The sequence below is a fragment of the Dendrobates tinctorius genome, unplaced genomic scaffold (genome assembly GCF_039654945.1).
Source record: "Dendrobates tinctorius isolate UK_male_01 unplaced genomic scaffold, ASM3965494v1 ptg000226l, whole genome shotgun sequence".
Classification (NCBI taxonomy): domain Eukaryota; kingdom Metazoa; phylum Chordata; class Amphibia; order Anura; family Dendrobatidae; genus Dendrobates; species Dendrobates tinctorius.
In genome coordinates, this window is record NW_027361893.1 from 4,755,428 (window position 1) to 4,782,301 (window position 26,874).

Here is a 26,874-nt window from a genome sequence, read left to right on the forward strand (position 1 = left end):
CCCTGTAATAAGGAATAGGGAAGTGGAGACCTCCTGTACTCCCCTGAGCCAGTGTCCCTGCACTCCTAACGTTCCCTATGCCGGTTCCGCACCGGTCGACGCACAGGAACCTAAAAACCCTAGCTCGCCCTGAACCTAAACCCTCACTAGGGAATTGGTCGGTGTGGAAACTAATCCCACCACTGCACTAAACACACATGAGGGAAAATGACAATACAGGGGAAACACCACTTAGCTTTGCTCTGTTGCGTACGCTCCTAGCAACAGAGCCCACCACCTGTGTGCATCTTCTCCACCCGGATCCATCACCATAACTGGATCCTTCACCATAGTCCAGCCTTGGAGCAGAGTCCACCACCAATTGCAGAAGTCCAATAACAGAGTCCCAAAGATGAGTTCAGCTCCTGCCCAAAAAGTCAAGCATGCTGGAGTCCAGCTCTCAGCAACCAAGTCCCGCATGCTGAGTGCAACTCTCTCCATAGTCGTCACTCCACCAAGCCATGCAAGCACTTCCTGCCGACACCATAAACTGTGACTCCACCACGCAATGCCAGCCCTTCTTGCAGACCACATAGCTGCCACTCGTCTCCTCTGGCTTGGCTGCGCAGGACTCATGTTCAGCTCCTTCATCACCCAGGCTTGCTTCCAAAATGACTAACTCACAATATCACCAACAGTCATCAAACCCACCTGAACCCTTTTAAAGAGCCTCACACCTGATTTATAATTACATGCACTAAACCAAAGAAACTAAAGTGCACTACCACTCACCACCACCACCGTGGCAACTTAGAATGAACGACACCACGTGTAATAATTCTAATGGCCACCGGGGGCAATCACATCACTTTGGCACCTAGCCAAAGGAAAAAAGTTCACTTATCCATTTAATCTGTCAGATCCACGCTGGATCATGACACCTACATAGTATAATGTTCTCCCCTACATATTATAATGTTACCACAATAGCAGCTTGCCATACACACAGGATACTGTTTCCACAGGACTGCCATACCCCTCACATACAGTATAATGTTCCCACAGTACTGCCTTCCCCCACTTTACGCAGTACTGGCCCCGACATGCACAATATGGTACCATCCACCCCACCGACAACCTAAGCTAATTAACACATACTCAGCCTAATTCTTGGTGAAGATACTAATGAACCCAGGATCTGAGATATTTACCATATAATAGTTGGATAGGCAGAATGTATCATCCATAAAGGTAGCCCACTTTGTCGCTATGATGCCCATGAATTAAGAGGGTTCGTGGGGTTTGGTATTGGTCACCCTCTCCTTTCCATCATAACAATTTTAGATATATCCACACTCTCATTTTTAAATATCAGGAATTATGGGTGCTTAATATTAAGAGAAGAGCTGTTGGGACTCTCATACTGAATGTGTGGCTGGTAGGGTCATTATACTGAGTAAGGGGTTGTGGTGGACTGTAAATGCCTCCATACTGACTGGGGGTCCTTATTTTCTGTAGAAGGTTGTAGATGCTATAATACTGTGTGTTGTGCAATAGGGGCCGTCATGCTGTGTGGGAACCATCATTCTGAACTATGTGGGCACGCAGGAGAGCAAATTCCTTGTGATGAGTTAGATATGGATAAATAAGTGAGAAATACAGACCTTTGGTTTAGCTGGTTGCAGTCCTGAATTGATATGGTGTTTTGTGCCAGGAGGGAGACATCAGATATTAAGTTGTGAAGGAAAGCAAAGATATAATGGCAGTGAGAATCTGGATTTCAAGCAGAGACAATAACAGAAGCAAAGAGCAGGGAGAGGTTCTTAGCTCAGGTTTGCTGGACTATTTGGCTTATAACAAAAGTTATGTACCTCCACATGTAACCGGAAAGTTCCTGACTCTGCATAATGCAGAAGAAGCATTCATAAAATGTAGTGCCTCCTATCTGATGTATATACTCGCGTATAAACCGAGATTTTCAGCCCAATTTTTTTTGAGCTGAAAGTCCCCCTCTTGGCTTATACGCGAGTCATATACGCCAGGGGGTCGGTCGGGGAGCGGGGGTGTCAGATCATACTTACCCCCTCCTGGCACGTCTCTGCAGCCCCCCCTTCTCCTACGATCTCAGGCGCCTTCCTTCAGCGGTCACATGGTACTGCTCAGTAAAGTCATGAATATGTGCATATTCATGACTTTAATGAGTGGTATCACGTGACCGCTGACGGAAGGAAAAGCTGCCGGAGAGAAGCAGGGGAGCTGCAGAGACCGCGCCAGGAGGGGGTAAGTATATTCAATATCCACCTGTCCTCGGTCCACCCCTATGCACTCGTCTGTTTGCCAGGTCATCTGTCAGCGACGTTCAGGCAGCAGAGGGCGTGATGACGTAGTCAGTGTGCGCCCTCTGCCTGAACGTCTCTGACAGAGGACCCGGAAGACAGCGGTGGACCGGGGACAGGTGAATATCTCAGATGCCAGGGCCCTGAGCCAGTGGCAACACCGGCACCTGGCCCCCAGCGACGAGAGGTGAGTATGTCATTTTATTTTTATTTGCAGCAGCGGCAGCATATGGGGCCTCTTCTATGGAGCATCTTATGGGGCAGCATATGGGGGCATAATCTATGGAGCATCTTATGGGGCAGCATATGGGGCATAATCTGTGGAGCATCTTATGTAGCATCTTATGGGGGCATAATCTATGGAGCATTTTATGAAGCATCAAATGGGGCATAATTTGTGAAACATCTTATGGGGCAGCATATGGGGGCATAATCTGTGGAACATCTTATGGGGCCATAGCCTTTATGGAGCAGCATATGGGGCATATGCAGTATATCTATGGAGCATCTTATGGGGCCATAAGCTTTATGGAGCAGCATACTGGGCATATTATTCAATGGAGCATCTTATGGGGCCATTATTAACCTTTGTGCAGCATTATATGGGGTGTATTTTGTATGGAGCATCTTATGAGGCCATCGTGAACTGCATGGGGCATTATATGGGGCTCCTGTTTCAATATGGATATTCAAAAACATTTAGCCTACTGATGTCTCAATTAGTTTTACTATTATTGGTATCTATTTTTGAAATTTACCAGTAGCTGCTGCATTTTCCACCCTAGGCATATACGCTTATTTATTTAGCTTATTTTTCTCTCACGTTCTAATATGTGCCAGTTCTTTCTTATCATTGAACGGATAATGTTGTCCAAGGGGCCAAATTGGAAACAAAACACAAATCTTTTTTCTTTTGTTATTCCGGCTCTATTCTTTTGTCTGACGGCACTCAAAGGCTCACTTCTTGATTTCTCTAAAGCTGACCTCAAAAGTGTATCAGGATACCCTCTCTGTTTAAATCTTATATGTAAATCAGCTGAATGACCCTTCAGATGGGCGGGTCTGGCTACCCACATACCTCGCTATATAATGGAGGCTGTTGTTTGGCACATGGTCTGTGTGTTGGGAGGGAGAAGGCCTCCAGTGTGTGTTTGGCTCCAGACTGGGCCTGAAGTACTGGGCATTATCCCATCCTATGTGCCCACAGGCTTGGTGGAGCAGAGCCCTGCTATGGACATTTATACTTTGTTTTTACTGATCTAAAGGCTGTTTATTTCCTGTTTGTGCTTCTGGGGTTTATGAAGCAATAAACGTTTAAAGGAACGTGCCTCCTATTGTCCTCCCGTCGCACCTGAGCGAGTAAAACCCCAACAATATGTACAGTTCTGTCAAAAATTAACTCTCAAATGTTCAGTTTGCCTGATTTTTCTCTTTTTATAGGTATATTTTTGAGTAAAATGTACTGTAAATTGTTCTTTTAGTCTACAAACTTCTGACAACATATCTCTGAATTTACAAGCAATATTTTTTTTTTCTGAAAAGGAGAAATGATCAAAATACAAAAACAAAAAAACAGTGCTTTGAGACCTCAAATAATGCAAAGAAAACAAGTTCATAATAATTTAGAATCAGCAATACTAATGTTTCAACTCAATGTTACTAAACTAATGTTTTAATGAAAAAAAAAGTCATTGAAGCAAATTCTCGTCCCAGACAGGGAGTGAATGAGTTTACAAAATATCCTGGATAGGGATGTAAACCAATGTTTTTATTATATTGTGTTTTTGTATTTTGTGCACTAGTGTATTGGTTCACTTTAGAGTTATAGTGGTGAAAACCCCTTCTCCTCAAATACTCCTAAAAATAAATTTGCAAAAGTGCATGCTACCGGAGTCCCCATCACAGTCCCCACTTTTTGACGAGCGTCAGCTTACGCTGAGTCGTTTTTTTTAGAGTGGACCCTCTGGGTCGTGGCACCCACCCACCTAGGGCGAGCTGACCTTGTGAGGAACCACCCCCTATACAGGGAGTGTCAGGGGCAAGACCAAGGGGGTGAGCCACCATGACTGCTGGCACCAGACGGCCGGCTCAGGTAGACACTAGGTACGAGTGTCCGACGACCAGGACGAGCAGGAAGCAAAACAAGACAAGACGTAAGTTCAAGGTATCTTCATTAAGACAACTTCAGGAAAACTTTCAGTGCAAAAACGTGATAACAAGCAAACACGTCAAGGTGCGTGCGTGGGCACGCCAAGGTCCATAGCATGGTACGTGCCAGGTGGCACACCTGGGTCTCAATGGCATCGGACTCCGGACAGCAGGCAACGATCAACAGGGACATCAGGTTCCGGAGCTCTGATGGCGATCGGCAGGATCCGGGCATCTGGCAAACCAGGGAACAGGCAAGGAGGCACGACAGATATCGAGGCATGGTGCGTGTTAGGGAACATGCCAAGGTCCAAGGCAGGATTCCAGGCAGGGTGCGTGCTAGGGGCACAACAGGGTCCAGGGCAAGGTGCAAGGCAAGGTGCGTGTATAGGGGACACGCCAGGGTTCAAAGCAAGGTGCAAGGCAAGGTGCGTGTGTAGGGGACACGCCAGGGTTCAAAGTTCAACATACAAGACAGGGTGCGTGTGTAGAGACACGCCAAGGTACAAGGCAGGGTCCTGCTCGTGCAGAGAGACACGCCAGGGTCAGGGTTCAAGGCAGAGTCCTGCGCGTGCAAAGGGCATGCCAGGGTCAAGGTTCAAGGCAGAGTCCTGCACGTGCAGAGGACACGCCAGGGACAGAGTACAGGCTAGTACCTGTGCGTGCGATAGGGCACAACAAGGGACATGGCAAGACCTGCGCATACTTTTACAGAAGCACGGGGAGGTATGCCACGGGGCAGGCGAGGGCCTGCGCGTGCTAAGAGAAGCACAGAGAGCACAGTGCAGAGACATCGTGAGTGCAAGGAAGCACAGAGAGCACGGCTGGGGCACTGGCTAGCTGGACGGGCTGCAGCACAAACAGGCGGGAAAGACTCCAGCGAACCCGACTGGGGCATAGCAGGTGACACAGCTGTCACTGACCAACGAGCACGGCTGAGGCACAAGCAGGCGGGCACGGCTGAGGCACAAGCAGGAGGCTAGGAAGGCCAGGCGCATGCAAAGGGCACACGAAGAAACAAGGCAAGGCTAGGCAAGATACAAACATGACACGAGAGACAACACAAGACATGGCACGAGACAAGAGGCAGAGTACAAGCACAGAGCGTGTGCAGAGACGCACGACAGGACAGAGTGCAGGGGCACATAATACAGGGAGCGACCGAGCAGACCAAGCAGCCATGCAGGGAAGCAACACAATACTCAGGCCCTGACATAGCCCCATAGCACCAGTACTTCTGGGTCAAGAGCAGGGAGGGACTTTGGGTTCAGATCCTGCAGGATCATAGAGAGCATCGTTAGAACAGCCTGGGTAGAACCATAGAGCAGGTCACATGATCAGGAGTTCCAGGAATACAGTGGATTGCAGAACCAGAGCACGGCTGGAACATAGGAAAAGTCACATGATCAGGGGTTTCCAGGAATACAGCAGATTGCAGAACCAGAGCAGGGCTGGAACATAGGAAAGATCACATGATCAGGGGTTCCAGGAGTACAGCGGATTGCAGAGTCAGACAGAGACGAATGGTTACCCAGCAACAGCGTGCAGCCATGAGGTAAGGCGCACGTTTGCACACTGCTCCAGGCATCTTGCAGCACGAGACATAACGGGCATGAGAATTCAGTGCACGTGCACACCGCTCCAAGAGTCATGCGGCATAACAGACAAAGCGGGCATGACACACTTTCTGCAAAAACCAAGTGTCCTGAAACATTAACGCATTGTGTGACAATACAAAATCAATACCATCACATACAAAACTGACAAAATCCAGATTTCTATCAAGGGAAACTAATATCTCCATAATAGCTTCCACTCCCATACTCTGAGGAATGTTAGTATTTAAACTTTCCTCATCAATGGATACCAAAGGAAATCCTGTTTGCCAGGTGAACTGCTGAATTACATTTAAGAATTCATTAGTATCCTTGATGTACGATGGCATGTCACATAAGATGGGACGAATCAGCTAACCCATGTGCTGAGATAGGGGTTCAGCTAAGGATACAATGGGTCTGCCGGAGGGGATAACCTGGACTTGTGTATTTTGACCCGTAGAAGTGCAATAGTGTGAAACGGCCGTCGTCGCTCGCAGACTCCCGTTCTCATTCCCGGCAGCATGTTTTAATTGCCGTCAATAAAGTATGGACTTCTGAGACCGGTGAGTGCCACCTCTCTTTCTTCTATACAAGATATATGTGTGTGTGTGTGTGTGTGTATGTATAATATATATATACACATATATATATATATGTATGTGTATGTATGTGTGTGTATGTATGTGTATATAATATATATATATATATATATTTGATGTGGCTAAGGGTCGCATAGTCGACAGAGGTTTGTGTCGCAGAGATGACTTGTTTCTGTGATGTAGCCTGGAATGTTTCTCTAGTGCATGAAAGCATGAAGATGTTCGTTTGTTGCACCTGGGTCCGGGCTGCGGGTAGTTAGGAGAGACGGGCGGGTCTGGCTACCCACATACCTCGCTATATAATGGAGGCTGTTGTTTGGCACATGGTCTGTGTGTTGGGAGGGAGAAGGTCTCCAGTGTGTGTTTGGCTCCAGACTGAGCCTGAAGTACTGGGCATTATTCCATCCTATGTGCCCACAGGCTTGGTGGAGCAGAGCACTGCTATGGACATTTATACTTTGTTTTTACTGATCTAAAGGCTGTTTATTTCCTGATTGTGCTTCTGGGGTTTATGAAGCAATAAACGTTTAAAGGAACGTGCCTCCTATTGTCCTCCCGTCGCACCTGAGCGAGTAAAACCCCAACAATATGTACAGTTCTGTCAAAAATTAACTTTCAAATGTTCAGTTTGCCTGATTTTTCTCTTTTTATAGGTATATTTTTGAGTAAAATGTAAATTGTTCTTTTAGTCTACAAACTTCTGACAACATATCTCTGAATTTACAAGCAATATTTATTTATTTTTTTCTGAAAAGGAGAAATGATCAAAATACAAAAACAAAAAAAAACAGTGCTTTGAGACCTCAAATAATGCAAAGAAAACAAGTTCATAATAATTTAGAATCAGCAATACTAATGTTTTAACTCAGGAAGAGTTCAGAAATCAATATTTTGTGGAATAACCGTGATTTTCAAAAACAGCTTTCATGCGTCTTGGCATGCTTTCCACCAGTCTTTCACACTGCTTCTGGCGCAAAAAATTAAAGGGAATCTGTCACCTATGTTTTCTTATATAAGCTGCAGCCACTGCCATCAGGGGCTTATCTACAGCCTTCTAGAATGCTGTAGATAAGCCCCCGATGTAACCTGAAAGATAAGAAAAACAAGTTAGATTATACTCACCCGGGGGGCGGTCTGGTCCGGCGACTCCCATCCTCATGCGATGATGTCCTCTTCCTTGCTGCCTGTCGCGGCTCCTGTACAGGCATACTTTATCTGCCCTGTTGAGGGCAGAGCAAAGTACTGCAATGCACAGGCGCCGGGAAAGGTCAAAGAGGGCCTGCGCACTGAAGTACTTTACTCTGCCCTCAACAGGGCAGATAAAGTATGCCTGTACAGGAGCCGCGACAGGCAGCAATGAAAAGAACATAATCGCATGAAGATGGGAGTTACCGGACCGCGACACCCATTGGACCGGACCGCCCCCCGGGTGAGTATAATCTAACTTGTTTTTCTTATGTTTCAGGTTACATCGGGGGCTTATCTACAGCATTACAGAATACAAGAGAACATAGAATGACAGATTTGCAAAAATTCTCGGCAGCCAAAAATATATGGCAGTGATCAGCAAGTGCTGGAGAATAAACACAGGGTATTTAGTCGATACGTTTTTTTGCAAAAAAAATGTATACTAAGCTGCCTCACCAACGATAGGGACTGCTTCGACACGGGTTACCTCGACGTTGGTGAGGCAGCTTAGTATACATTTTTTTTTTTTTGCAAAAAAAGTATCGACTAAATACCCTGTGTTTATTCTCCAGCACTTGCTGATCACTGCCATATATTTTTGGCTGCAGAGAATTTTTGCAAATCTGTCATTCTATGTTCTCTTGTATTTTAGTTAATGGGCAGCATTACAGAATGCAGATAAGCCCCTGATGGCTGTGGCTGCAGCTTTTAAGCGAAGAAATAGGTGACAGATTCCCTTTAAGCAGCTCTTCTTTGTTTGATGGCTTGTGACTATCCATCATCCTCTTGATTACATTCCATAGGTTTCCAATGGAGTTTGGGTCTGGAGAATGGGCTGCCCATGACAGGCTTTTGATGTGGTGGTCTCTTAATTATTTCCAGAGCTGTATGTATAATTTTTACTTTGAGGGGTCCAATTCCAGCTATTGATGTGGAACCTGTGATTTCTATCTACACCGTGTGTAGGATAATAGGGTATAATAAAATTGTTTTGGACATAACTTAACTAACATTGTGCAGTGACTCTGTTTTCCATATAGTGAAACATATTTCTTGTTACTAAAACTGTGATTTTTTTTATTTTTTTCACATTTAACCCTTTTTTAAACCCCTCTGATCAGTGCGATCATACAACATACAAGCCTCTGATGGCTCCGGTGATGCACTGTACTACTATAGTGCCATGTATCATCACAGACTGTCAGTGTAATACTAATGGCCCCATACACATGAGATAAGTGTTGGCTGAACGGTCATTTGGCAGACGGCTATCTCTCCCGACTCCCCCATACACACAAATATTCCAGCTTTCCTGTGGTAAGTATGAGAGAGTCGCCTCCAGACTCCTCTAGAGGAGGATTATCTACAGGAAGAACAAACGGATTATCCTCTGAAATTCAGGATGCCAGATCCTTCTCTGCCCTGACATCATCTGTCGGGAGGCCCCCAAATACATTAGTCGCTCAAACCCCCCAAAATCAGTGATTTCATGTAACTTTAGCCTAATGTGTATGGGGGCGATAAATGGTAACTTATTGAACGCTGCCACTGGCCCAGCCTAATAGACCTTCATACATTGCTAACCCAGACACCATTATTAGGCATGTAAGTATCGTAGTAACTAGGCCACCTCATTCTATCGAGTACTTTGGGGAGGAGGGCATTCAGCTGAACTCTGTCACACCTTCTTATATGCATTTGACAGCAGCAAGCGGTGAAACTGCCAGGGCTTTTGTTGCAGCCGCACCTGTGCCGTCCCTGCGGTGTACATCATAGAATAATAGAATGGTAGAGTTGCAAGGGACCTCCTGGGTCATCTGGTCCAACCCACTGCTCAAAGCAGGATTCATTAAATCATCCCAGACAGATGTCTGTCCAGCTTCTGTTTGAAGACTTCCATTGAAGGAGAACTCACCACCTCTCGTGGCAGTCTGTTCCACTCATTGATCACCCTGTCAAAAAGTTTTTTTCTAATAGCTAATCTGTCTTCTCCCATTCAGTTTCATCCCATTGCTTCTAGTCTTTCCTTGTGCAAATGAGAATAAAGATGATCGTTCTACAATGTGACAGCCCTTTAGATATTTGTAGACAGCTATTAAGTATCCTCTCAGTCTTCTTTTTTGCAAGCTAAACATTCCCAAATCCTGTATCCGTTCTTCATAGGACATGGTTTGCAGACGGGTCACCATTCTGGTCGATCTTCTCCGAACTTACTCCAGTTTATTGATGTCTTTTTTAGAATGTGGTGCCTAAAACTGGACACAGTATTCCAGATGAGGTCTGACCAAAGAGGAGTAGAGGGAAATAGTGAATTCACGTGACCTAGACTGTATGCTTCTGTTAATACATCCCAGAATTGTATTTGCCTTTTTTGCTGCTGCATCACACTGTTGACTCATGTTCAGTTTGTGATCTATTAGTATACCCAAGTCTTTCACATGTGTTGTTGCTTAGTTCTATTTCTCCCATTCTGTATATGCTTTTTTTTTTTTTATTGCCCGGATGTAGTACTTTGCATATTCCCTGTTAAAAACCGTTTTGTTCATTGCTGCCCACTGCTCCAGTTTATTTATATATTTTTTTTAATTCCCTCTCCTTTCAAGTATTAGCTATCCCTCCTAGCTTTGTGTCATCAGCGAATATAATGAGTTTGCCTTCAATTCCTTCATCTAAATAATTGAACAATACAGAGCCCTGTGGTACCCCACTTGAGACATTCTTCCAACTAGATGTGCAGCTATTTACCATCACTCTTTGGGTCCGATCACTAAGCCAGTTGTGAATCCACCTAAAAGTTGCATTGTACATTCCATACTTAGTCATTTTTTCAATAAGGCGTGTGTGAGATACTTTGTCTAATGCTTTGCTGAAGTCAAGATATACTATATCTACAACATTTCCCTGATCCACCCAGTCAGTGATTCTGCCATAGAAGGAAATTAAGTTAGTCTGATATGACTTATTAGTTACAAACCCTTGCTGACTGTTTAATCACTTTATTCTTACCTAGGTACTTACATGCATGTTGTTTAATTATTTGTTCAAAGATCTGTCCTGGTATAGAAGTCAGAGTCATCAGCCTATAGTTCCCTGGGTCCACCTTCTTCCCCTTTTTGAAGATAGGAACAACATTTGCTCTTCTCCAGTCTTCTAAATTGTTTTTCATTTGAAACCTTTAAATATCTGTTTTGTTCTGGTGTTTTTCCTGTAATATAGTAAAGCCTAAGGCCAGAAATAAACCCTATAAAACGCTGTACATGGAGACTTTGGGATCAGATAATTTCTGTCCATGTTGTTTGTGCAAACAAAAAAAGCTTTTATAAAAGCCTCAAACTTCTGTGCGTGAATCAGAACTGAGATCTAACGTGATAGAAAATTACAGTGCGGGGAAGACTGGAAACATTCATATAGACGGCCGGTGGGGATGGAGTCAGTGACGGACTCGGTTCAAATATGTTGCTAGAGCCGTAGAAGAAGATGATGTCGTCCTCATGATGAAGTAGTTATTTCTCATGTCATGTGTAATGAATATCTCCTGCAGTATTGCTAATGCCGATTCCAGTGTCGGTCAATGAGATGCAGGAAAGATGTATATCTTTGTACCGTGTTAGCCAGTAGATAGAAAAATATTCAGGATTGAGAGTCCTCAGTAGTTGATACCTTTTAATGGCTAACTGAAAAGATGGTAATACATTGCAAGCTTTCGAGACTACTCAGGTCTCTTCATCAGGCTAGACTAATACAAAATCTGAAGTCACATATTTATGCACAATACAGCCTAGAAAAAATGCATTTTTTCTAGGCTGTATTGTGCATAAATATGTGACTTCAGATTTTGTATTAGTCTAGCCTGATGAAGAGACCTGAGTAGTCTCGAAAGCTTGCAATGTATTACCATCTTTTCAGTTAGCCATTAAAAGGTATCAACTACTGAGGACTCTCAATCCTGAATATTTTTCGGTCAATGAGATGAGAATTAGCGTTATGGAAGATGAGTCTATGAGAAACGTATTCAGCTGCCGACTCCGAGGGAGAAACTGCTTGTTGTCTGTGACCTAACATATATAGGTTTTATTAGTGGATGTAAAGAAGAAAACTAAATACTGTAAAATAATAAATCTCATATGTTTCCCTTATTATCTACAGGAATTGTATTATTACACAGGAAATTTATGATGTTACATCGGCTCATCTTCTCATTCAGGTCTCTACAATATCGCATCGTCTCAGTGAAATTTTCTACATAAGAGAATTTTCCTGATTTACCCATCAAGGATGGATATGGGCAGAGACAAGATGGCAGAGAAAATATTACACCTAACCCTAGAGATCCTCTTCCGGCTTACTGGAGAGGTGAGAGATTCTGATGATGTCACATTACATCATTCTTATCTATGGGAATAACAGACGGACAGAACTGGAGAGGTGAGGACTCTGGAAATGTCTGTAGTGAGATTTATTAATGTGTCTCTCCATAACCAGGATTACACAGTAGTGAAGAAGACCTCTAGTGAGCGCTGTCAGGACCCTGTGTCTGAGGGATGGGGAAGACCCCTGAGCCCAATCATGGGGCCTCCACCTCACCCCCTGATACATGAGGACATCAATGACCAGAAGATCCTAGCATTAATCTACAAGATCATTGAGCTGCTGACTGGAGAGGTGACACTGCTGGGAATGCTGGGACATTATACAGTAACGCTATGAAGCGATCGGGTGGATGACTGTATCTTTGTTTGTGTCAGGTTCCTATAAGATGTCAGGATGTCGCTATCTATTTCTCCATGGAGGAGAGGGAGTATTTAGAAGGACACAAAGATCTGTACAAGGACTTCATGATGGAGGTTCCCCAGCCCCTCACATCACCAGGTAATAGACCGGACTAAATACACACGGCCTATAATTATCTGTATGTAAAGAATGAATTCAGTCCCTGTATGTGTTTCCTCCAGTTCTATCCAGTAAGAGGACAATACCAGAGAGCTGTCCCCGTCCTCTTCTTCCACAGGACTATAAACAAGAATATCCCAATGTTCCTCAGGATCACCAGGTAGATGGAGAGAAGGTGTCATGAGATCTCCCCTATGATGTGTAGATGGCTGTGAGGGTCTTGTGCTCAGTCTTGTTTTATCCACCAGTATTATATGTTTTATACTTGTGTAATGAGAACAGTGGAGATGGCAGGATTAGAGCTGATCATAGATGTGACTTCTCCATTTGTCTGTGACTTTTACAATATTTGTTTCAGGGTGAAGATCTGACCCATATTAATACTACAGAGACATATGTGAGGGGTGATGAGCAGTGTAAAGAGGAGATTCCTACATATGACTACCCAGGTGAGTAGTTACCACTAAATGCAGAGAAGTCACAGATTCTTCTCAGTTACCACTGTGGCTGCTTTATCAGTCGTGTAGTATGGCCGTACCACAATTATGTGATCACCATTTTGCCTCAGTGTGCGGAGAAAGGCCCCCGCAGCGTGTCCGGGCCGGAACCAAGAGGGCCACCATCTAGGTTCCCAAGGAAACTGTACCTGGGGGGCAGAGGAGGAAGGAGGATGGCTGAGAGTGACAGAGCAACATGGGGAGAGGCAAGTATAAAGGGCAGGGAGCACGCAGGGAGGACAGTTGGCAGAGCGGCGGAGACTGAGCAAGAGACGGTGGGAGCGTGAGAGAGCAAGTACAACAAACTCTGAGCAGAGGGGAGATTTACCGTGGCCTGCTGAGAGGAGGCGCCAGGCTTACCGACAAGAGACTGACGCTTCACTCCAGTCCGTAGTCGCGGCCTGCCCACGGACACTTGCGGCCGGTGCCGCTGTACTCCTGCCTGCCACCTCTCGCAGCCATTCCCGCCCCACTCCAGTCCGCGGTTGCGGTCTTCCGGCTGCCGCCTGTGGACGCCGCCGCTCCGCTTCAGCCTGCGGCTGCGGCCTGTCCATCACCGCCCGCAGCCGCCATCACCCCGCTGCAGTTGGCAGTTGGGGCCTGTTCCTTGGCAACAAAGACACTCTGCACACAGCCTCAGGCTGCGCTCGTGGCCAGTAAACCGCCACTCTTAAAGACTGCGACACCACCCTGCTTGGATACAAAAGCCCGATTGAACTCGCAAATAAGCCAAACCTCGTTGTGTTTACAGGGGGTTACCTCTTCAAGAGACTCCTTCAGGGCCCATTGTGCCCCACCTCCAGGACTCCTTCAGGGCCTGTTGCATCCCAACGTCAAGACTCCTTCAGAGCCTGCAGTGCCCAATTCCAGGAATCTTTCAGGGCCTGTTGCGACCCAACTCCAAGACTCCTCCAGGGCCTGCTGTGCTTCAACTTCTCCTGGGTGCTGGATCGCCTGAAGATTACGACAGACCTTCAGCAGCTGAGCCCAGTGGCTGCGACGCCATCGCAGCCCATCAGCGACATCGAGGGACGCCAAGACGGATAAGTGGCGCATTATAAATAAGGACCCGTAGTCGGCCATATTGTGGCCCTATAGCAACCGTCCGTTGCCGGATTATTCGTGTACTCAGTTAAAGTGCTTGTTGGTGCAAAGTCCCTGCGAGGACAGCATCTACTATTGTCATAGTTTGGTTGCTTAGCATAGCCCAAGTGGCTCAAAGTTACCAAAGTTCACCCAGTCTCGCGTCTCGTCACTGCATCTTGCGTACCTGCTGCTACCTACATTTGGCGTAGTCGGCAGGATGCAGTCTCCGAGCACGGACAACAAGGGCCCCCGGCCCAGCATTTCTTTGAGGGCTATACTAAGCAATCTGCCCAGGTTCTCCGGCAGCAATACTATGCTGTGGAACTGGACGGAGCGAATGCGTGGGCTATTTAGGATGCTTCCGCTTGCCCCTGACCTAGAGGCAGAAGCGGCCCTGATGGCGTTGGACGGGGAGGCCTGGAATTCCGTAATGTTGAGGCCCCCAGGGCAGCGAAATACCTTCGACAGGGTGTTACAGATCTTAGAAGGGACCTATGGGGACCCGACCGATGTTGGGGAACTGAGAACCCGGATGTTTAGTCGCATGCAGAAAGAGGGGGGAAACAGTGACGCAGTATATGAATGTTTTGCAGGAACTGTTTGAAGCCATTGAAAGGAAGGATGGAGTCGGCGTGGGGACCGTGGACGTAACATTACGTGACCTTTTAGTGACCGGGCTACGAGACACCCTGACGAGGCAGGCTTTGCGAGAGCGGGTGCGAGTGGACCCGCATCTGACCTTTTCAGAGATAGGGAAGGAGGCACGTGTTCTGGAACAGGAGCAAGTGGTGACGGTCCCTGTGGGGATGGCTCAGAGTATCGAAGCATCCGTAAGCGCCCTGGGCGAACCTCACTGGGTACAAAAGATGAAGCAAGAGATACAAAGTATTAAAGGCAAATTGGCCGAAGCCAAAAAAGAGGCCACAAGGAGTCGGCCAGGGCCGGGCCAAGGAGGCATGAACCATCGCGGCCCTCACCCAAGTCGGTTCCCCTGACCATTCACCTGTTACGATTGTGGAGAATTGGGACACTCTGCTCGAGAGTGCCCACTGGCCAAGAAGATCAGTGGACCCTGAACCGTGGGGACGCAGCCCGGAGCCTGAGCCCACCACATGAGGTGGTGGAAGTCACGAAGGCCTGGTCGCGCGGTGTCCAGTGGTGTGGGCAGAAGTCGAGAGCCGTGCCGTCCGATGCCTAGTAGATACGGGGTCGCAAGTAACGACCATGCCAGAGACTTATTTTCGGCAGCATTTTCCCGAAGCAGTGAGACCTCAGTGGGGGTCCGTGATAAAGTTAGTAGCCACCAACCAGCTACCAGTTCCTGTCATCGGAGTAGCCTGGATGCAGATTTCCATAAGCGGCAAATCACTCGGCCGCCGGGGAGTGGTCCTGACCCAGGGAGACACGAACAGCAAACATCCGATTACACTGGGTATGAACATACTACGAGAGTTCGAAACCTCCTCCTCAATGAGCCCACGCACGAGACCCTGAAGCAGTGGGGTTCTCGCATGGCCCAAGGACAGGTATTCCAGCAGTTGGTGCGGGAAGCGTGAGTACACCAGGACTGCCGGGAGGGCGAAGCTCTGGGCAAAGTCATTGCGCCAGCGGCTCCCCTGCTTGTACTCCCCCTGGGCAGACAGTGATGGCTCTGCCAATCTGAGCCTCGATACCGTTGGAAGGTGTAGAGATGCAGGTGGAGCCATGCTACTCAGAACTCTTGCCTCCTGGCATACTGGTGGCCCGCTCCCTGACCACAGTGCAGAAGGGGACCGTCCTGGTGCGCTGCGTCAACCTTGAAGACCAAGACATCATCCTGAATCCCCGGGCCGAACTGGCCAAGCTAGTAAGACCTTTGGAAGAAGTGCTGCCGGCCCCTGCTGTCCAATTGAGAGTGCAACCCGAGGACCCTTGGGCAGTGATTATACGGACTCTACAGACAGCCGAGAACCCTACCCAGGAGAAGGGTCGAAACATCCTGGAACAAATGCGGGCCGAGCTCTCCGGCCTGACTTCAGCTTAACTTTCCCAGATAAAAACACTGCTCGGACAGTACCACGAGCTATTTGCTAGTCACGAGGATGATTTTGGATGCACCACCGCCATCACCCATGGAATCCCCACGGCAGGAGCGGCCCCCATCTGCGAACGATATCGGCAGATTCCTCCACAGCTCTACCAAGAGGTGAAAACTTTACTGGCTCAAATGCTACGAAAGGGAGTCATCCGAGAAAGCCAAAGCCCCTGGGCGGCTCCCATCGTGTTGGTCCCCAAAAATGATGGCACCCTACGGTTCTGTGTGGAATATCGAAAGCTGAATGCTTGTACCATCAAAGACTCGTACCCAGTACCCTGGATAGAAGAATTCTTGTCTGCCTTGGGGAAGGCGACGTACTTCTCGACTTTGGATCTGGCCAGTGGGTACTGGCAGGTGCCCGTGTCGAAGAAGACAGGGCTAAGACGGCGTTCATTCTTCCCATGGGACTATTTGAGTTCAATCGAATGCCGTTCGGGTTGGCCAACGCCTGGGAACCTTTCAGCGGTTGATGGAGCGGTGTCTGGGGGATCTCAATTTCGAGGCCACATTAATATACCTAGACGATATCATCTACGCTGCCACGTTTGAGGACCACCTGAGGCGGTTGAGGCAGGTACTCGGCCGGCTGCAAAAGTACGGGTTGAAGGTAAAACCCCAGAAATGCCACCTATTTCACATCCAGATCGAGTACTTGGGGCATATCATCTCGGCAGAGGGTGTAAGACCATCCCGGGAAAAGGTTGCTGCCATCCAGGGATGGCCTACCCCGAGACGATAAAAGACGTGCGGGCCTTTCTGGGGTTGGCCGGATACTACCGTCGTTTTGTAAAGAATTTTGCACGTCGAGCCCGAGCCCTGCACGACTTGCTGAAAGGGGCTCCCAGCGGGGCAAATGGACGGAAAATCCAGTGGCAACAACCCCAAGAAGAGGCCTTCCAAGACCTTAAGGCTGCGCTCTTGGGTGCCCCGGTATTAGCTTATGCGGATTTCTCGCAACCGTTCATCCTACACACTGACGGGAGTCTTCACAGGCTAGGGGCTGTATTGTCACAAGTTTAAGATGGCCGGGAGAGAGTGATTGCATACGGAAGCCGATCACTTCATGACTCCGAGCGCAAACCTGACAATTACAGCTCCTTTAAGCTCGAGCTCCTCGCAGTAGTGTGGGCCATGACGGAGCAGTTCGCAGAGTACCGAGTACCTAACGGGCTCCGAAGTGGTGGTGCGGACCGACAATAACCCGCTTGCCCATTTGGAGAATGCCAAACTGGGAACTCTGGAACAAAGATGGGTGGCCCGGATGGCTAAATTTAACTATAAGATCATCTATAAACGAGGGGCCGAAAATGTACACGCTGATGCCCACTCCAGGGAACAGTCGAGACGACGAACTGGAAGGAGAAGAGATACCGGTCGCCCTCACCGCTGCGGTGCTCACAGCTGACACTCAGAAAGTATGCCCCTCGGAAACCCTAAGGGGTATGCTGGAACAATCCCGTGACAAATGAATTCAACAGCAGAAAGAAGACAAAGAAATTGGACTCCTCCAACAATGGGTGGCTGCTGGCGAACTGCCCACTGACTCCCAAAGACAGACTTTGACTCAGGATATGTCTCTGATGTTACGACAATGGGAGAAACTGGTTATGAGAAAAGGACTATTGTATCGTAAAATGATATCGCGGGCAACATCTATGACGATTTGGCAGGTAGTTGAGTTGGCTCCCGGAGCCCAACTCAAGGAACTGGCCAGAGAAGCCCACAAAAAAGGGGCTCACTTCGGAGCTCAAAAAACCTTGCAATGGTTGCAGCAGATAATTTACCATCCACGCTTACATGCTGTTGTAGACGAGACTTGCCGGGCCTGCCGCCTATGCGAGTTAGCCAAACCGCCCACACAGCGAGCCCCAGTGCAAACAATAATGACCTCAGCGCCCCTCAAGCTTTTGACGGGGGATTGCTTGACTATTGGTCCCGCATTCCAGGGGTACGAACATTGCCTCGTCATGGTGGACCATTTCACTAAGTTCGCTGTGGTCACTCCCACTCGAGACCAAACCGCGGAGTCGGCCGCCTTCGCAATTTGTAGGAACTTCATACAAGTGTACGGCTGCCCTACTTACGATTGTACACTACTGTCTGGGCACATGGCAGTGTTCAGAAGGGAAGTGTCATGATCCCAGTGCAGGTTTTTGAGCTGCACACCGGGGGTTAATGTCTGGAGCTCTGTGCAGGTTTTGACCTGCACACTTGGGGTTAATGATTGTGGTCTCTTTCTGGTTCTGGGAGAGCTTCATAAACCTCTGGGTAGCTTCAATCCCTGCCAGTTATACTTTTGCCTTTGGCCTAGTGTGCTGACCCCCGTGTGCCTGTTTGTTGCTATAGCTTGTTTATATGGTTCTGACCCGATTCTGTTTCCCGTTGTGAGTTTGCCTGTTGTTTTTGTACTGCGTTATTATCTGTGTATGACTCATTGCCTGTGACCTGACTACTCTCTGCTCTCCCCTCTTGTACCTTGCAGCTATCTGTGTGTGTGACTCATTGGCTACGTCCTGACTATTCTCCCTGTCTATGCCCCTTGGTAACTTTGTCTCGCAGTTACTCTGCTAGGAATTGTCTTGCAGCTCCTAGCTCTGTGGAGTTTAGGCCACACCTCTAGCAGTCACGTGCTTCAGGTCCTGCGGCTCTGAAGTACGCATCTATTCGGTTGCTGCCCGCTCCACAGGTAGCTTTGAGCACGCTTTCGCTTTACTCAGGGCACGTGCACTGGCTCAGTGAGCAAGTTCAGTGCGGTGTCTCTGACATTATAACTGGCCTACAATTTTTTTTTTTCTCTCCTCACTTCTGCAGCATGGACCCAATGTGTGCTTTATCTGAGCAGGTGAAAAGCTTGACTCAGTCACTGCAGAAGCTTAGTTTGGAACACCAAGCTCTGGCCCAGTCCCAACGGCGGGTTGAGGACTCAGTTCAGGGGGTACTTTCCGCAGGGTTCCAGCAGGTGGGGAATAGAGATGTCATTTTAGTCCCACCTGAATCCCTGGTAAAATTGCCAGATATATTTTCTGGTAACAAGGATGATTTCAGGGCATTTAAGGAGGGCTGTAAGCTTTTTTTTTTTTCTTTGAGACCCCGCTCCTCTGGGGATGAGAAAGAGGGTGGGGGTGGTGATGTCCCTGCTTAGGGGGTCCCCACAAGCCTGGGCATTCTCGCTTTCCTCTTCTGCCCCTGAGAGAATGTCTGTGGATGCATTTTTTGAAGCCTTAGGGCTTATTTATGATGAGCCTGATAGAGTGCGGTTGGCTGAGGACAAAGTGATGAGTGTCTGTCAGGGGGAGCACTCGGCCGAATGGTTCTGTACTGAATTCAGACGTTGGGCAGCGGAGATTTCCTGGAGTGATGGCGCCCTGCGGGGGGCTGTTCCACAGAGGCCTGTGTGAACGTCTGAAGGATGCTTTGGCACTTCATCCTCCGCCTGACTCCCTGGAGGATGCCATAGTTCAAGCGGTTCGCATGGAACGCAGGCTGCGGGCTAGAGGCATTATGCAACGGGAAGCGCCCTTATTCTTCAGTGGAGATGAGACCCAGACTCTTCCTATGGCTATGGAGGTGAACGCTGTCACCTGTGAGGGAAAGGAAAGAAGACGCCGCCGGGAAAAGCAGTTGTGCTTCTATTGTGGGAAATCTGGACATTGGAAGAAGGACTGCCCCTCCTGTCCATCATCCTCCAAGATGGCGGGAAACGACTAGGTCTGGGTAGTAATTGAGGAGGCTACCCAGACCTTCAGGTACAATTTTCCTCATGTGCAAAAAATGGTGCTGCAGGTGGAACTGGAACTTGGTTATGGTCCTGTTCAGACTACTGCTTTTATTGACTGCGGTTCGGCTGTGAACCTGATTGATACCAAGGTTATGACTCTTTATAAGATAGGGACAGTCAGGCTTCATGATCCTGTTAAACTTGTGGCAATTGACTCATCTCCTCTTACCCAAGACGGTATCTGTTGCAAGTCTCAACTTTTTTCTCTAAAAGTGGGTTCCACTCATGTGGAGAAACTAAGTTGTCTGGTGGTAGATAACTTGCCTGCAGGACTGTTACTGGGGATGCCTTGGCTTCAACGCCATAATCCTACCATTGATTGGGTTACAGGGGAAATCACTCAATGGGGATGCAATAGTAAATGTGGTAACCGGGGACATCTTGTTAACGCTGTTAAATCAGTGTCTGTGTCGATCTGGAAGGTATTCCGGAGTACCTGAAAGATTTCAAAGACGTTTTTTCTGAAAGTGAGGCTGAGGCGCTGCCACCACATAGACCCTATGATTGTACCATTGATTTAGTACCCAGAGCCAAGTTACCTAAGGCTCGGTTGTTCAATTTGTCTGGGCCTGAGTGCCAAGCCATGAAGGAGTACATAGCTGAGAGTCTCCGCAAAGGGCATATCAGGCCTTCTGTGTCACCTGTGGCAGCAGGGTTCTTCTTTGTGAAGAAAAAAGATTGTGGTTTGCGGCTGTGCCTCGACTTTCGGGAACTGAACAAGATAACGGTTAGGAACTCTTACCCGCTTCCCCTCATCCCAGACTTATGTAACCAGTTAGCTGGGGCCCAATGGTTCTCCAAGTTGGATCTGTGGGGGGCCTACAATCTGATAAGGGTTCGGGAAGGGGATGAGTGGAAAACGGCATTCCTCACATCAGAAGGACTCTTCGAGAACCTGGTAATGCCATTTGGGTTAACTAATGCACCTGCTATTTTCCAAAATTTCATCAATGTTGTGTTTTCTGATCTGATAGGCCGTTTTGTTATTATTTATTTGGATGATATTTTGGTGTATTCCCCGGACAGTCAATCTCACTTGCAACATCTAAAGACAGTTCTCCAGAGACTCAGGGAGAACCAATTGTTCGCCAAATTGGAAAAATGTTCGTTTTTTGTACAGGAGCTGTCTTTTTTGGGGTTGATTGTGTCCTGTGAGGGGTTTCGTATGGATCCTAAGAAGGTGCTGGCGATCGCTGACTGGGTTCAGCCTTGAGATCTCAAGGGGCTCCAACGCTTCTTAGGATTTGCGAACTATTACCGGAGATTCATTAAAGGTTTCTCACAAGTGGTTAAACCACTCACGGATCTTACCCAGAAGGGAGCTGATGTAAAAAATTGGTCTGTACTCGCTAAGGAATCCTTCTCAGCAATTAAGAAATGTTTTATGTCTGCCCCGGTGTTGGTGCAACCTGACCCGTCCAAACCATTCATTGTGGAGGTGGATGCTTCTGAAGTGGGGGTGGGGGCTGTGCTGTCCCAGGGTCCGGCCACCCTTACCAATCTCAAACCCTGTGCCTTCTTCTCCAAGAAGTTCTCTTCAGCTGAGAAAAACTATGATGTAGGCAATAGAGAACTTCTTGCGGTCAAGCTGGCATTTGAGGAATGGAGGCACTTTTTGGAAGGGGCGGCTCACCCTATCACGGTTGTCACGGATCACAAAAATTTGGCATACCTTGAATCTGCTAAGAGGCTTACTCCTAGACAGGCCCGTTGGTCACTTTTTTTTTTCACGATTTCAGTTCTCAATTACTTTTCGACCGGGATCCAAAAATGTTAAAGCGGATGCCCTATCCAGAAGTTTTGATCCAGTGTCTCCCCCTGAGCCTCCGTCCTCCATTCTTCCCCCAGGGGTGGTAGTGGCGGGGGTCTCAACTGAGTTGGAACAAGAAATCCTAAGGGCTCAGGCCCTAGCTCCGGCAACCAGGCCAAGCGATAAACTGTTTGTTCCAGATTCATTGCGGCCTAGACTTCTGCAGGAGTTTCATGATTCTAGGCTGAGTGCTCATCAAGGTATCACGGCCACTAGAGAGGCAGTAACCAGGGGTTTTTGGTGGCCTTCATTAAGGTCCGATGTCAAGGAATTTGTTTCTGCTTGTGGCATGTGTGCCTGTTCAAAAAGCTCGCATAACCGGCCGGCTGGGGAACTCATACCTTTACCGGTTCCTGATAGGCCATGGACTCATCTTTCCATGGATTTTATTACCGGTCTTCCACCTTCCGGGGGCAATACCGTGATCTGGGTGGTGGTGGACAGGTTTTCTAAACAGGCCCATTTCATTCCCTTGGCAGCATTACCTTCAGCAGAAACATTGTCAAGGTTGTTTGTGCAGCATGTGGTACCCCTGAATGTTGTGTCTGACAGAGGTGTGCAGTTTGTGGCCAAATTTTGGAGGGCGTTCTGTATGAAATTGGGCATCTCACTTTCCTTCTCGTCGGCATATCACCCGGAGAGCAATGGTCAGACGGAACGCACCAATCAATCCCTGGAACAAATTCTCAGGTGTCTGACCTCGGCCAGACAGGAGAATTGGTGTGATGCGTTACCGTTGGCTGAATTCGCTTTTAACAACCGGGTGAGTCAGTCCACCAACATGTCCCCATTCCTGATTAACTACGGCTTTAATCCGCATTTTGGGGAGTTTTCTCGGGTGGATTCCGGTTGTCCAGGAGCAGAGGGGTCCGTTCAACGGTTAAAAAACCTCTGGGCTGAAGTCCGGCGTAATATCTCTCGGGCCCAGGGGAGATACAAATATTTTGCGGGCAAAAAGAGAGCCTCGGGAGACGTGTTTCAGGTGGGAGAGAAGGTTTGGCTCTCCACGCGTATCATCAACTTAAAGGTACCATCAGTGAAGTTGGGACCAAAGTTCATTGGTCCGTACGAGATTATGGAGATAGTCAACCCTGTGGCATATAGGTTGCGTCTCCCCGCCTCCTTAAAAATATCTCATGTGTTCCATAAGTCTCTGTTGAAACCAGCAGGATCTGTCAAAGAGAACTCTGAGACTGTTGTTCCTCCAGTGCTGGTGGAGGGTCAATTGGAGTATGAGGTCGGACATATTGTGCACTCTCGGCGGGTGCGCCGCTCTTTGCAGTAGCTGGTCCACTGGAAGGGATATGGACCAGAGGAGCGCTCATGGGTCCCTGCTCGTTCGGTACATGCAGATCGCCTGGTTCAGGCGTTCCATGCCAAGTACCCGGGGAAGCCTGGGGGTCCAGAGGCCCCCCGTTGAGAGGGGGGTACTGTCATGATCCCAGTGCAGGTTTTTGAGCTGCACACCGGGGGTTAATGTCTGGAGCTCTGTGCAGGTTTTGACCTGCACACTTGGGGTTAATGATTGTGGCCTCTTTCTGGTTCTGGGAGAGCTTCATAAACCTCTGGGTAGCTTCAATCCCTGCCAGTTATACTTTTGCCTTTGGCCTAGTGTGCTGACCCCTGTGTGCCTGTTTGTTGCTATAGCTTGTTTATATGGTTCTGACCCGATTCTGTTTCCCGTTGTGAGTTTGCCTGTTGTTTTTGTACTGCGTTATTATCTGTGTATGACTCATTGCCTGTGACCTGACTACTCTCTGCTCTCCCCTCTGGTACCTTGCAGCTATCTCTGTGTGTGACTCATTGGCTACGTCCTGACTATTCTCCCTGTCTATGCCCCTTGGTAACTTTGTCTCGCAGTTACTCTGCTAGGAATTGTCTTGCAGCTCCTAGCTCTGTGGAGTTTAGGCCACGCCTCTAGCAGTCACATGCTTCAGGTCCTGCGGCTCTGAAGTACGCATCTATTCGGTTGCTGCCCGCTCCACAGGTAGCTTTGAGCACGCTTTCCCTTTACTCAGGGCATGCGCACTGGCTCAGAGAGCAAGTTCAGTGCGGTGTCTCTAACAGGAAGGAGCGCCATTTAGCTATTTGAATGCAGATCTAGCTGTAATAGTTTGCAGACACAATGTATTGGGAGCAATGTTCGTGGTCACCTGGCAGCTCAAAAGATGGCCACCATGAACATGCTTGGTGCTATCTTCTCTGCTTTCCATATCCAGTGGATTGCCTTGCTCATCACCCTTCAACACCCTTACATGGATCTGAACCTACACTGGGACCCCTAGACTTGGACCATGATGTTACCTGCTATTCTGTTGTGTGAGATGGCAAGAATAATAGTCAGGTAGCTGGGTCAGAACCAGAAGGACAGACTACAGAATCACAAGACACAAGAGTAGTCAGTAAATGGGCCACTGTCACAACAGTAAATGACACACAAGTCGCAAGCTGAGCATAGAGGAATGAACCAGAGGAGAACAACGCTGTTTCTGGCAGATTCCGGCCATATGCTTTGAGCTTTAGTAGGGTGCGGTACTTTCCAATTGGCTCAAGTAGGGAGCAGATTACTCCAGCTGGACACCAGGAACAGATCCCAGATGAGATTGGACTCACCATATGCAGAAGCCATAATATAACTAAATGACAGAAAACCAGAATAGTCGAAATCTCCATAAAGTGATTCAATTTCTATAAATTAATTCACTGAGGGTTATAATCTATAGTAGGACTGAATATTTTGACTCCATAGCCACTTTCTGGAAATTAACACACAGTGGATGTTGGAGAGTGAAAATTTCACTTTTACCATTTTAGTACCCAACACATAGTGCCCAGCTTGTGCTCCAGGAGACACACACTGCAAATTAATTAGATTCTTATCACTATAATAATGATAAATACAGGGATCCTAAATGTTGTTTGAGCACACTGCAAGACTCAGCAGTGAGAGTGGTTTTTGTTGGATTGGTTTATAGAAACCTTATTGCTTTTCAACAGCCTTTGAGCCACTAATAGTGTGGGAACCTCTGATTTTCCATTGACAGATGATGGACCTGAGTGGGGACTTGATTTTTGTGAGTTGAGAATTGGTATTATTTTTGCCTACATAACGTCAGTTTCTTTCTATTCAATATTTGGGAGGCAGAATGAACAAACAGTTGAACACCACACACTACTGGTTCATCCAATAAGGATTTCTATTAGACTGTGAACTGTCATTGTCTTGATAAATAATTAAAGTTTTTTACGTAGCTTGCCATTTTTATGGACAGTTTAAGTAGAAATGTTCAAAAATATACAACTCAAAGATATTTTATGAAAAAATAATTGTTTTTTATCTTAGCAGATGGCTGTACCAGGAGATCAGAGGGACAGCTGACATCTTCAATTTTTAAATCTGATGATCTTGAGATCCTACAAGATACAACTGAAGTGATTGCTGCTACTCCAGATATACCATCATCCATTCACAGTAAAGATCTGTCATCTGATCCTATGAAACAGGTCCCATCTTCTGATTCATTAATGACTACTAAGGAAAATAAAAGTCACAAAAGAGGTGTTAAAAAACAAACTGCTCCTAAAGCAAAGAAGTCATTTTCATGTTCAGAATGTGGGAAATATTTTACATGGAAATCACATTTTATTAAGCACCAGAGAATCCACACAGGGGAGAAGCCTTTTTCCTGTTCAGAATGTGGGAAATGTTTTCACCAGAAATCACAACTTGTTAGTCACCAGAGAACTCACACAGGGGAGAAACCTTTTTCATGTTCAGAATGTGGGAAATGTTTTCACCAGAAATCACATCTTGTTAAGCACCAGAGAACTCACACAGGGGAGAAGCCTTTTTCCTGTTCAGAATGTGGAAAATGTTTTAACCGGAAAGAGCCTCTTGATATTCACCAGAGAACTCACACAGGGGAGAAGCCTTTTTCCTGTTCAGAATGTGGAAAATGTTTTAACAATAAATCACATTGTGTTAATCACCAGAGAACCCACACAGGGAAGAAGCCTTTTTCTTGTTCAGAATGTGGGAAATGTTTTAACTATAAATCAGATTGTGTTAAGCACCAGAGAATCCACACAGGGGAGAAGCCTTTTTCCTGTTCAGAATGTGGGAAATGTTTTCTCCAGAAATCACATCTTGTTAATCACCAGAGAACTCACACAGGGGAGAAGCCATTTTCCTGTTCAGATTGTGGAAAATGTTTTAACCGGAAAGAGCCTCTTGATTGTCACCAGAGAACTCACACAGGGGAGAAGCCTTTTTCCTGTTCAGAATGTGGGAAATGTTTTAACCGGAAAGAGTGTCTTGTTAGACATCAGAGCAGTCACACACAGGAGCAGCCTTTTTAATTTTCTTAATGTGGGAAATATTTTATTTGTAAATCAACTGTTAATAAACATCAGAGATGTCACATAGGGGAAAAGCCTTATTTATGTTCATAATGTTGGAATAGTTGTAACCAAAATTGGATCTTCTTAAAGGGGTTGTCTCTTGTCATTTCTCATGTTTGGTAATAAAAATAAACTTTAATTCCAAATGTAAAACTATACCCATAATTCGCCCTCTGAAGATTAGTCAGAAGCTGACAAATAGAAAAAACATATACCCCACATTTCAGTATATAGGGTGAGGTGACATCAGGGGTGGGATTCAGCTGGTTCTCCCCGGTTCGGTGGAACCGGTTGTTAAAAAAGCAGCCGGTTCCCCGAATCGGGGAGATCAAGAGCCGCGATTCGGTACTTTGTTGCAGGAGGAGGCGGAGCAGAGGAGGACTCTTGCTCTGCTTCCTAGCCCCGCGCGCCGATACGTGCTCTGACTACTGGGACTGAGCATGCACACCCCGGCGGCCCCCGCGCACTGATACTGGCGTCAGTGCAG

General features: G+C 47.2%; 1 protein-coding gene across 5 annotated transcripts in view; it reads left to right on the plus strand.

The window, feature by feature from the left end:
• LOC141059259 (uncharacterized) overlaps window positions 1-26,540 on the plus strand; it is a 40,792-nt gene extending 14,252 nt beyond the window's left edge. For 4 of the 5 annotated variants that reach the window (XM_073555577.1, XM_073555575.1, XM_073555576.1 and 1 more), the window contains 6 exons: window positions 12,053-12,201; window positions 12,331-12,510; window positions 12,594-12,717; window positions 12,801-12,898; window positions 13,097-13,187; window positions 25,330-26,540. In XM_073555577.1, the coding sequence (XP_073411678.1) occupies window positions 12,124-12,201; window positions 12,331-12,510; window positions 12,594-12,717; window positions 12,801-12,898; window positions 13,097-13,187; window positions 25,330-26,345 (1,587 nt within the window). In that variant the 5' untranslated portion in view covers window positions 12,053-12,123 and the 3' untranslated portion in view covers window positions 26,346-26,540. The remainder of the gene's footprint in view (window positions 1-12,052; window positions 12,202-12,330; window positions 12,511-12,593; window positions 12,718-12,800; window positions 12,899-13,096; window positions 13,188-25,329) is intronic. The other variant, XM_073555579.1, reaches the window with a different exon arrangement.
• Window positions 26,541-26,874: the final 334 nt, after the last annotated feature.